At 42.3% G+C, this 11,905-nt stretch overlaps 1 protein-coding gene across 1 annotated transcript; it reads right to left on the reverse strand.

The window, feature by feature from the left end:
* Positions 1-1,529: 1,529 nt before the first annotated feature.
* Positions 1,530-11,904, reverse strand: e2f1 (E2F transcription factor 1). The gene is made up of 7 exons (XM_082517593.1): positions 10,527-11,904; positions 10,188-10,287; positions 7,824-8,043; positions 7,507-7,659; positions 7,112-7,226; positions 6,740-7,022; positions 1,530-4,897 (listed from the first exon to the last, which is right to left on the reverse strand). The coding sequence occupies exons 1-7, from the start codon at positions 10,776-10,778 to the stop codon at positions 4,656-4,658; spliced, it is 1,365 nt and encodes a 454-aa protein (XP_082373719.1). The 5' UTR covers positions 10,779-11,904; the 3' UTR covers positions 1,530-4,655.
* Position 11,905: the final 1 nt, after the last annotated feature.

The following is an 11,905-nucleotide window of genomic DNA, read 5'->3' on the forward strand; positions in this document are numbered from 1 at the left end:
ATTTTCAAAAGCTCAAAAACTAATTGGACATTTGAGCAATTTCATTGTGGCTTGTCTCCTCACTGTTTAATTAAAGTGAAGTCATACGAGGCCTTCAGACTATAGCAAGTGCAGAGTTTGCCTTGTGTCATTTAAAGACTGCTTTGGCTGTAGAGTTCAAACTACAAGAAAGGAGAGGAAAAAGTCACCGTCTAAACAGTGACTGCTCATAAAAGAAGTAGGCCTATTTTGAATGTTCTGACTACAGTATAAAATGCCAGGGAGTTGAGAGAAATGCCTGTTTGTGCATATATACATATGATTATCACTAACTTCAGGACTGATCTACAGCCAGTCTAACCCAGATTCCTCACATGCCACTTGGAAAATGCTGAGGGTGTAGCCTGTTACACTACCAGGTCACAAATACACATTGTTTAACTAATGACATGTGATACCACTGATTTCCTTTCCGATCTGATAAAATTCAGGGTGGCGTCTACGATACTGATCTGATACCGATACTTTGTACAAAAACTTAAGGTGTTATTGTATTTCAAGTTATAGCATCATAATGATTACAGGACATCAGACTACTTGTTCTTATTGTTTAATTATGAAGAATTATTACATAGAAAAAAATTACTGAAGTTGTGTGTTAATTGATGCTATTTGAACACATATATCTTGTCATTTAACATGTATCAAATCACTTTTATTGTCACATCATTGCTGATACACTGGTGCAGCACATGTGAGTGAAATTCTTGTGTGCAAGCTTCACAAGCAACAGCGGTGTGCAAAATACAAGAAACACAAGAAACAAAGTAAAATATAAGAATAAGAAATATGAGAAATATAAGAATAAATATATGTACAAATATAAGAATGTATGCACATTACTAATTATGCATACATCTACACATACAGTACATATAGTATACGTGTATGGGTGTACATACATATATATACAGAAGTCAGCAGATGAATATTGTGCAAAAATGGGATTTATGTACAATATGGAGTGCATACGTGTTGTAGTTTCGATAAGTGACAGTGAAGTGTCTATGAAGTGTTAGTGGTCAGTGTTCAGCAGTCTGGTGGCCACAGTAGTGCTGTGCCACACTACAAAGTTTGGTATCGATCCAATAGCAGCTAAATACAGGGCCAGTATTACCAATATCAGTACCGACAAAGTATCAGTCCGATACCAATGCTAGTGTTGGTATCGATACTATGATATTTGGATCGATCCACCCACCTCTAATTGTTTTTTTTGTTTTTTTTAGCTCAGAAATGTATAGCACAGACTTTATGTGGCTCCTGTGCGACTTCCACTGCTAACCTTTGTGGGGGAAATGTTTTTGATAGTACTAAATTACAATCAGCCTTCTGAAGTAAACAAACATGGTTCAATAGAATACTAGTGAAGGTTTAACTACGTAATAACAAGACTTACCTAATGTAAAAGAAAGCATCATTAGTCTTAGGTAATAGCTACACCTCGTATTTTCTTTACATCACACAAAAACAATTTGCGACACAAATGATTCAAATGAAAATAGTTATTTTTATTTTGTCAAAAGACATTTCGATACAAAAGGGCATATTGGGATCCATAAGTAAATCACAAGTACAAACTTTAACCAGAATGAAGGAAGAAGAAAAAAAACAAAACAAGAAGATTGTTAAGTTTCTCGATAAGCCAGCACTGAGAACAGCAACTTAGTCAGGGCTGCACTCCGTTCACTTCTGTTCTGTTAAGCCACATCATTTTTTTAAAGATTTGTCAGTAGATCTGGATTTTATTTTGTACTCTAAGGTGACTTCAACAGAAAGAAATCTGCCTTTCAAAATGTGCATTTTATAGTGTTATAAATCTAGGATCAAATGTCATTTCATGATGAGTTCAATATAGCCCATTGTTTCAGAAAAATCCCACTTGTGCCCTTAAGCGTGCTTTGAATCTTACAATTGCAAAAGATTTGCGTTTAAACTGAAGGTGCAAAGTTTTTCAAACAAAAATCAAACAGATTCTACATACAACTAGCGGAAAATCAGGACATCACACATTAAGATTTCCTGATCTGAATATTTTTAGGAACTTACTGCTTTACCTCAGCAAGGCACTTGCTGCATTTGTCCTGTGAAGCAGGGCGGCGAACACAATAGATGGGAGCTGAAGTCCAACATGGAGACGAAACGTGTTACATCATCTGTTATAAAAGGAGTCTAGTTGCTTGTAACAACAGTTGAAAACCTCTCAGATGGTATTTTGAAGATATACGGAAACAAGACAGCAGTTACAACATTTTAAAACATTTGGATGAGACTGAGGCACCCAAAGGCTACAAAATACTTCATGTACAACCTTAGAACAGCAATGTTGCCTGCAACATGACAAAAACTTAAATCTGAACTGTAAATAAGTTACAGATAAATCAATCAACAACAAAACAAAAAAAAGACTTCTCTTTTTCAAATTTTGGCACCACACGGCAATTCAAAGGTTGCACATGGACAACAGCTTAAGGCAGGAAAATGCACTGAGTAGAAAACACGGCAAAAATCTAAAAACGTGCTACGAATAAGAAGCTAATTGACAAACAGCACATTTAGAAATTAATGATTTGCGCGGATTTACAAAATAAAAGTCCCTTCCTGACAGAAAACAGATCAAAAAAATTTTTGTACCCTTTTTAAATAAATATTAAATTCCAAAAAATAAAAACAAAATGTGCATTTTCCACACGCATGCACCTGCACACAAAACCCAATATTTAAAGAATGATAGGGGGGGTAAAAATGTTAGCTTACATAACTTAGGACGAGAAAATACGACAGACATTTTTAACTACAATGATCATCTCATACTCTTGAGTACATGATGTGAAAATGTCTGTTATTGCCACATACTTCTGAAAATCAATATGGTTTCCTTAACAACACAACAAAAAATGAAAAAATAAAACAAAGTAGTACGTGCAGTGAAGCCGGTGTGCCCGTTGCAGAAGACACACAGAATCGATCACTCGCACCTAAGATAAGATGTACCACCCTGTTGACCTGACTGGGTATGGATTTAAGGCATGAACATCACAAACAACTTTCTGAACTGACTCGATGTGCATGTACTGAACAATAACAGGATGCGCCTGCTCTGAACTCTCAAGAATCCTTCCTGGAGTCGTCACTGCTTTACACTGATTGGATTGGTAAAAGTAAAGCTCCAGCTGTCTTTTGATTCACCCAGGACGACAAACAAACCACACTGAGTGCGTCCAGAAAACAATGACTAGTTTGGGAGGTCCGGGGTTCGGGACCTGCTGGAAGTTCCTCCCCACCTACACGACACGAACAGTCGGGTTGTTTCAGGAACTTCCATCTGCAGACATCCGGTGAACTCACTTGAACCTACAGCTAAAATATTTAAACGACAATTTTTTAAAACACACACCTTTAAAAATCTACCATTAACCTACGTAACGCCCACACACCTTTGCATCAAAACAGTTGATTTAAGACTTTGCTCTGCTCCGAACACCTGAGACTATGGCTAAACGCTTAGCTAACTAATAGAGAACAAATCAGTATTAGTTTTTACCCACCTGGTTTCCTGCACACTGACAAAACATACCTTAAGTTTTCAGGCTAAGTTCACATTGATCCTTCAAAGCAAGCGGCCATTTTTTTTGTCATGCAGTGGAATTTCTATCTTTGCCATTTTCATACTTTAAAGCGCTTGACTACTGTGCAGATGTTTTCTTTACAAAAAGAAAAAGAAATTTAAAGTGTCGTGGTAAATCTTTTACCATTTATTAAGTTCCAGTTTCCCACAGTTTTTCCCCAGTTTTACTTTGTGTTAACAACAGCAACACTGTATCCAAATCCACTGACTGTGGTAGAGTTTGGGTCTGTGCAAATCTAATTTGGAGCTCACAATGAAGCCATGTTACCATTAAAAGGGAAAAGCCTTTTAGATTTGGGTTTTTAATGATCTCTGCGGGTGTGAAAGAAAAATAATAAACTACACCGCAACGCCAAAATGCTTCTGTAAAGCCCAGCTGGCCTCACTGAAGCAGCTTTGGGCTAAACGTGCTGGACGCGTGCGGAAGTTTCTCGTTTAGTCCGAGCCATCTGAGGAACAAACCTGAAGAGGTATAACATGTCAGTGTTTAAGAAACCAGCCCTAAGAGTCCCAACGCCACACACACACACACACACACACACACACACACACACACACACACACACAAAACACCTGCACAATCCGCTTGGGAAAAAACATCAAACACAAAAACCTCACAAGGTACAAAATATGAAAATAACATTCATATAAATAATTTAAATAGCTATTCTAAAGCTAAACTCTTGGTCTAAAACTTTTGAATGGCCAAAGAGAAGTGCTAATGATATGCTGTACAATTCAGGGGGAATTATTTGAGATTTTAGTTAGGGTGGTATTTCGGGGAACACAATTAAAACACTACACAAAACATTTCTCCAAACTCCCACAATGAAAACACTACATTTTTGATAATGATGTGTCCATAAAATATTGATTCCCATTCTTTTTTTCTTCTTTTTTTGTTTTAAAGGAGCTCCAGATCACTGAGGAGAAGGCCTGAATTTATAATCATTTGCCCACGCGCTCCTCTTCTTTTGCTTTTTAACTTCTAATCGTCCCCCAAAACTTGTGACAGGTCACCAAAGTCACAGTCAAACAGTTCACTGATGCCTTCATGGTCCTCTAGTCCATAGTGGTAGTCGTGACTGTGAGGGGGGGACAAGTTGATGAAACCGTCCAATGGGAGAGGAAGGCCCTCTCCGTTCAGGAAGTCCGTAGAAGAGAGCGGTGAGAGATCAAAATCAGGTAGGTCTCCAAGGTTGGAGAATGGGTCGCCTCCCAGGATGGATTCTGTCACAGAAAGAGAAATGTAAGAAACAGTAAGAGATTAAAGAGAGGATTAAAGAGCTGCACCAACTTACAGTATAAGATCAGTGAAAATTATTTCAAAATAAATCATGAAAAGCTCAAGAATAAAAAATATGGAGCTGGAAATAAGCACAGTAAGTCCATTACCATGATCAAAACCAAGCTAAAGACCATAAATAAAACAATTTATTCTTAGTTTTGCATTAGGTACCAGTGTGCATAATATTTTATCTATGGGAGTCAGGAACACTTCAGCAGCAGTGCCTCAAGCAAAGCTTTTTCCACTGTAGACATTTTGACGTGGCACAGCAGGAAGGGGATGACTGCATTCTACAAGTACTGATTAATACAATTAAAGCCACCTGTTTGATGACACAAAGTGTCAGCAGTGAAAACAGTGTCTCGAAAGAGTCACCAAGGACACTCTTTCGAGGATGCCAATGTTCACATTTTGGACAGAGAGGACAGATGGTTTGAAAGAGGAGTGAAAGAAGCCATCTATGTCCACTGTGAGCGACCATCTTTGAACAGAGGCGGGGGTTTACGACACCAACTCTCTGCCATCTATAATCCAGTTTTGAGATCCCTTCCCAGACGCCTTAACACCCACTCACATCCTGGGCCATCTGACCTCAGGAATTCGCATGATAAGGTGGGGCCAGGTTTCACAATGAACACACCCGAAACTCTGGCTGATTGGGACCCACACCCAGTTTCACACCTTGGCTCAGGCGATTAGAGGATCATCAGGGAGTCCTTTTGTCCCTCTGTGGGGGGAAACTCCCACTAGGTTTAAATCTGGGACTCTCCACCATTTGACCTTAGAACTGAAGAAGCTTCTCGGATGAGAGGTGAAACGTCTTCAAGCAACTTAAAGAAGTCCAGACGCTTTTCTTTGCAAGCTCCTTAGACTACAATGACCTGGATGACTGAGAACCTTCACAGACATGTTGCAAATGCCATTTCTAGTAAATACACAACTCGCTCCGACCGACACAACAACAAAATGTCGAAAGTCTCATATTACAAGACTAAGCGTCTACTTTATTAAAAAAAAAAAAAGTGTTACAAAGTTTCTGAACTGAGCCAGACTAAATGTATATATTGGGATAATTGGTAGTAGTTTTAATTTATTCTTACTTTGTCAAATCTGTAACAGAAATAGCAGAAATCTAAGCTTCATTTACCTTTTTGGGGTTTTAGCACTAAAATGTGTTAATTTTACAATAATGATTACAGGATGTAGTTATGCTTTGCTGTGTTAAATCCTACATCAATATGGACAATATTATGGGAAGGATTATCATCATCTATATAGCTTTTGGGAACCCTATTATTATAAAACTCAAAGCCTCACAAGTTCTATATAATCAGAACAAACTGTGACATCATGTCAATGTTACATGTTCACTGTTGACATTGTGTTTATGTTAATGTGTTCCTGTATGTTTCTAGATACATTCTGATAAACTATTTTTAGTGCAGCGGCACTTTATGAGACGTGGAGTGTGCCGCCATCCATATGTCCTTGGTGAAATTTAAGCAAAATTGTGGGACTTCCTGCCAAGTTTGATATGTTATTAATTCCACCTATTTGCTGTTCTCCTTCTTCGGTTACCTGTGAAGCAAATATTTGCTTCAAAAACTTCCAGGAAATATATCAGTCCAAGAAAGGTGAGGCAAACATTCCCCTCATGTTTTGTCTGCACTGGCTAAAATATAAATGTTGGAAACAGACTGTGTTACGCAGAAGTGGCCTTAAAATAGTTCCTGATGATAATTATACAAATTAATACATAAATGTGGTTTATTTACAACACTCACCTGTGTCGCCACCTAACACCAGTGATGAGGGGTCCTGTTGCGACACTGCTGTTACAGTGGATGATGTGGATGCTGGAGATGATAAACCCACTTCCAGGGCTGTTGAGCAGGTTCTGGGTTGTGATTGGTCGGTGGGTTGTGTGGAAGGTTGAACAAGGGAAGGGTCGGCAATGGGTTTAGAGGGACTGCCTCCTGTCACAGGGCTGCAGACGCCAGAGCTGTCTTCTGGACAGAGGAAGACGTCGATCGGACCTCGCGTGCTCTTCAGCGACACCTGGTAACCCTGGGATGTGCATGCAGATGTGCAGATTAGCAGAAACTCCAACAACAGTGAGTCCAGTGACCTGGGCAAAATGTTTTCAAAGCTTTTACCTCAGAGGGTTCTGAAACTTGCATCTGGGTTTCTGGTGGAGCTCTGATCACCATAACCAGCTGGTCGGGGGAATCGAACGACTGCCTCAAGTCCTGACAGCGCACATACCCCAACGTGATGAACTCAGCGATTAAGGAATAATTTCATATATTCATTAATGTAAATGTTTAGGCCATCTGTTTTTTGACATCTGTTTCTGAGTGACGCACAAGTCACGAGCATCACGTGTCCAGCTCAGCTCCACTGCTGCTGCCAGAGCCACTTTCTGTTTAACAGATCGCAGCTCATCACTTAGAGATCACAGAGCTGTGCACACGTGACGAGTCTGCACACGGCAACACTCAGAGCTCTGTAACCGCTTCAGACAACCTGATACTCAAAACAAAAAGGATATTTTTTGTTCTGTGGGTCCTCTGTGAGCAATCTGAGCTGCAGATTGCATTTGGAAATGAGCTCATCCAGCTGCTCCTCAGCATCTGTGAGGTCACACACCTCCCTCTGCAGCTCCTTATGGCGGGAAACCAGAGCCGCATCAATGCGATTACCGCTGCAGGGGTAGACGAGAGAAAAACTGACTGCTTAGGGTCACCAGATACACACACACACACACACACACACACACACCAAGCACTCAAATTTATTCTGCCACAGTTCTTGCTCCCGTTCCCAGATTTCTTTCATTTGCTGTTTTAGGCGTCTTTGAACACTTACAGCCACTGGATGTTGTTCTTTGACTTCTTGGAGATGAGCTGGATCCCCTCCAGGACATTGGTTATGTCGTAGATGCGTCTCTTCTGAACATCGAGCACCTGAGACGCCCAGTTCAGATCCACCACGCCGTCGGCCGACTGGGACAACAGGTCCAGAAAGCGCTTGGTGGTCAGGTTCAAAGAAGTGTCATACCGAGACTTCTCTGCCGTGGTCCGAGGAACTGGGCAGAAAGAGAATACATACAAGAATGAAAAGAAATGCACATATTACTGGTCTAGAGCGTAAGCTGAGACAGCGGTTTGCGGTGGGCAAAAGGTTCAAATGAAGATTATCAGTCACTTTAAAAAAATGGGACTCTTCAGCATCAAAAGAACTTAACCATTCTCTTCTGCTACTGCTTATTCTAGCTGCCTTAGGGCGAGAGGAGGACGTAGTAGAGAACACCATGAGAACGTTAAAGGGTGAAGTGTGGGCGTTGATCGTATATACCGGGACAATCGCACATACCTGTATAAAAGAACAGGTATGTGCATTATGCAGGACATCGTTGTTTTAACAACCCTGAAAATGGCAAAGAGACACGCTTACGAAGCACAGTTTAAACTGAAGGCCATCAGCTACGCGGAGGAACATGGAAATCGAGCAGCGGCGAGAGAATTTAAGATTAACGAATCGATGGTTCGCAAATGGAGGAAGCTGGAAAACAAGCTCCGGCAGGTCAAGAAAACGCAGCTGAGTTTCCGCGGACATAAGGCGAGGTGGCCCGAGTTGGAGGAAAGACTCGAGCGGTGGATCATCGAGCAAAGAACGAGCGGGAGAAGCGTTTCGACGGTCACCATTCGGCTAAAAGCAGTTTCACTAGCTGAAGAGATGAACATTGAACATTTCCAAGGAGGCCCGTCTTGGTGCTTTCGTTTTATGAAACGGTGCCATTTTTCCATCCGGACCAGGACTACGGTAGCGCAGCAACTTCCAGCGGATTATAAGGAAAAGCTGGCCATCTTCCGCTCCTACTGCAGCAAACACATCGGCGACAAAAACATCCAGCCCAGCCACATCACAAACATGGACGAGGTCCCGCTCACTTTTGACATCCCGGTGAGTCACACTGTGGAGAAGAAGGGGACCAGCACGGTAGCGTGCCCATCTCACAGCCGATGTGAAAAAACTTGTGAAGCAAATGAACTGTGAGCTTGCTGTCATTCCGGGAGGCCTGACAAAGGAACTCCAACCGCTGGACATCGGTGTGAACCGCCCGTTCAAAGTAAGGCTGCGAGCGGCCTGGGAGCGATGGATGACCGGTGGAGACCACAGTTTCACTAAGAGTGGAAGGCAGCGCCGGGCGAGTTACGCCACAATTTGCCAATGGATTGTAGATGCTTGGGCTAACATGTCTGCTGGCACTGTTGTTCGAGCTTTCGCAAAAGCCGGCATCGTTTCCGAGGAGCCGCACGGCACGGAAAGTGACTCTGACGGTGAAGACAGTGAACCTGGCATGTTTGATGGAGATTTAGCGCAGCTGTTCAATTCAGACACAGAGGATGAGGACTTCGATGGGTTTGATTGATGATAAAAATGTGAGTACCAAACTTTGTTTTGCTCCTGCTTTATTTTTAAATACGCACACTTGTATGCTTGTGTGTTGTTGATGATGACGATTATTGGTAATAAAAATGTGAGTAAGGTACCGAATTCAGGTTTGCTCCCGCTTTATTTTTAAATACGCATACGGTACTTGTATGCGCCCTATGGTCCAGTGCGCCTTATGTGTGTGTTAAATACAGTAAGGGCACACATAACTGAGACTGCGCCTTTTAGCACAGTGCGCCTTATGGTCGTGAAAATACGGTATATAAAAATAAAGAATTCCCCCCTCGCTCCTCTCTGCTATGGATGCAAAGTTGCTTTGCATCCATCTCCTTCCAAACAGATCCCAGTGGAAATCCACATGGACTGCATTTCTAACAATTCAGAAGTCTATCTTGCATGAGGGATAGACTCATATTTCTACATTATACCAATTAATATAATGTGTGTGTCACGTGTAGCTTTTCCGTTTCAAGTCCATCATTTGATCCTTTTGGTGCATGCAGTGAGCCCAAATACTGCAAATGAAAGGGATCAAATGAACTGATAAATCGCAACGCCTCTTCTCTTGCTCCATTCTCAAAAAAACAGTCTCTCCATTATTTGAATAGAAAGATATTTGTAAGTTTCTCTCACTACAGCCAGCCTGGAGGAGACAGGATGACAGGCCGCGCTGATAAAAGAACAGCTGCTTTTATGACAATGACTGAGAGCAAAGGTGAGCAAGGATGTGTGGGCGAGGATTTTTTAGAGCGGGGTGTGGGCTGTCAGCTGTACCTCTGGGAGGAGCAGGAGTGGAAAGCGGTGCCTGGCCTGTGGAAGGTCGAGTGGTGCTGACATACTGATGGTCACTGTCCAGGTCCAACTTCCTTTTTACCTGAAGGAACACACGTCTGGAGTAAGAAACAGACGTAAGACAGTAACAGACTAACTGCTGACACAGACACGCACTGTTTACGAGCAGAGAAATGTGAAAATGATACCAGCAACAGGTGGGTAACTTACAGCAGCTCTGCTACGTGCAGTATGTAAACGAACAACTCCTCAGTTTAACCACTTCCCTTATTGCTCTTTCACTTTCTCTCTCCCCTTTCCTCCCACACCTCCCTTCCTCACCGGTGGCCTTCCCAGAGACGGTCTCCTCTTGTCCTGGATCCCTACGTCAGCTGGGCCCTGCGGAGTGGCGAACAGCAGGATCTCCCCCGTGCTCGTTGGGGCAGGGGCTGGGTGGAGTCCTTCATTGCTGGGGCTGGTGATAATCACTATCTGGTGGTCCTCGTCCAAGTTGATACTCCCAGAGTTCAGCAAAGTCTCAAAGTCTGCTAACAGATCCTCCGATGTCTGCCCTGTTATCAGAGTCTCTGACATTGCAGTGTGTCACCAGGAGCCCCTCTTCACTGGACTTGGGTGGCGGTGGTTGTGGTAGTTATAAACTAAGGTGCTGTTATGACAGTATCAGCACCGACTCACATCTGCCATTTTTTTGTGAATAAAGGCAACAAGGGTGAATTCTCGTGAAAACTGTCTCGAATGAGTTCATTAGCAGGTGGAACATTTCATAAACTGTTTTATTTTGTTACACATTTTGATTACACCACAGCAATGTAAAGCCACGTCCTAAAACTCAGACTGAGGCTGAAACAGCAAGCCAGGGTGTGCTGCCAAACAGGAAATTTGGCACATGAAATATTGCTAAATGCATACTATAAAAGCTCCGCCGCGAATAAGTTATCAGAGAACCAGTCCGAAACTGGCCGTGGGAGAAATCCAGTCAGGCAAGCTAGCAAAGGGAGCAAGCTAATCTTTTGTTTTCATCTCTCCTGTCAGTACAGTAGAGCCGAGGCCTGGCCACACTGCCCCTGAACAGCTACCACCCCGGCTAACGAGCTAGCTTCCAACCAAATGACAAAGACTCGAACAGGGTCACAAAACAAACTCGAGCAGCCGCCAAACTAGCAGGTCACGCCGGTAGAACAATATTACTTCTCCTTGTATTAAACACCGAGCGAAGTTAAGAGGCTATTAAAACTTTACAGCAGCTTACAGAAGTGAGCGATGAGAACAAAATATCCACGCAGCAAAAAAGCATCACGGGAACTTAAAATCATCTTTGAGACTATATCTATAAAAGCGAGCATCAGTCCAGCGGATAGTACATAGATGTGGTCGAATATGAATATATAGGGCAGATTAGCATGTTAGCTAACTTATTAGCGGCAGTTGTTCAATCCCCTTGTTTTGTTGGGGCACGCAGGAAGCAGTCCGACAAAATTGGAAATATAAGCACATAAAGCGGCGAAAAACAAGCGCACGGTTTAACATAACAATCGGTGGACCTCGCCTGCTCACCCCGGCCGCAATCCACCCGTTAAAACGCCGTCATTACCCCGTTATCGTCCTTTATTGTTGTTTTTGTCTCAGCTGATCTACATCTAAACAAGCCCCTGACGGTTTTCGCGCGAAATCTTTTTTGCCGCGAAACCAACACGTGCGCC

This window comes from Aulonocara stuartgranti, assembly GCF_965226115.1.
Source record: "Aulonocara stuartgranti genome assembly, chromosome: 20".
Taxonomy (NCBI): domain Eukaryota; kingdom Metazoa; phylum Chordata; class Actinopteri; order Cichliformes; family Cichlidae; genus Aulonocara; species Aulonocara stuartgranti.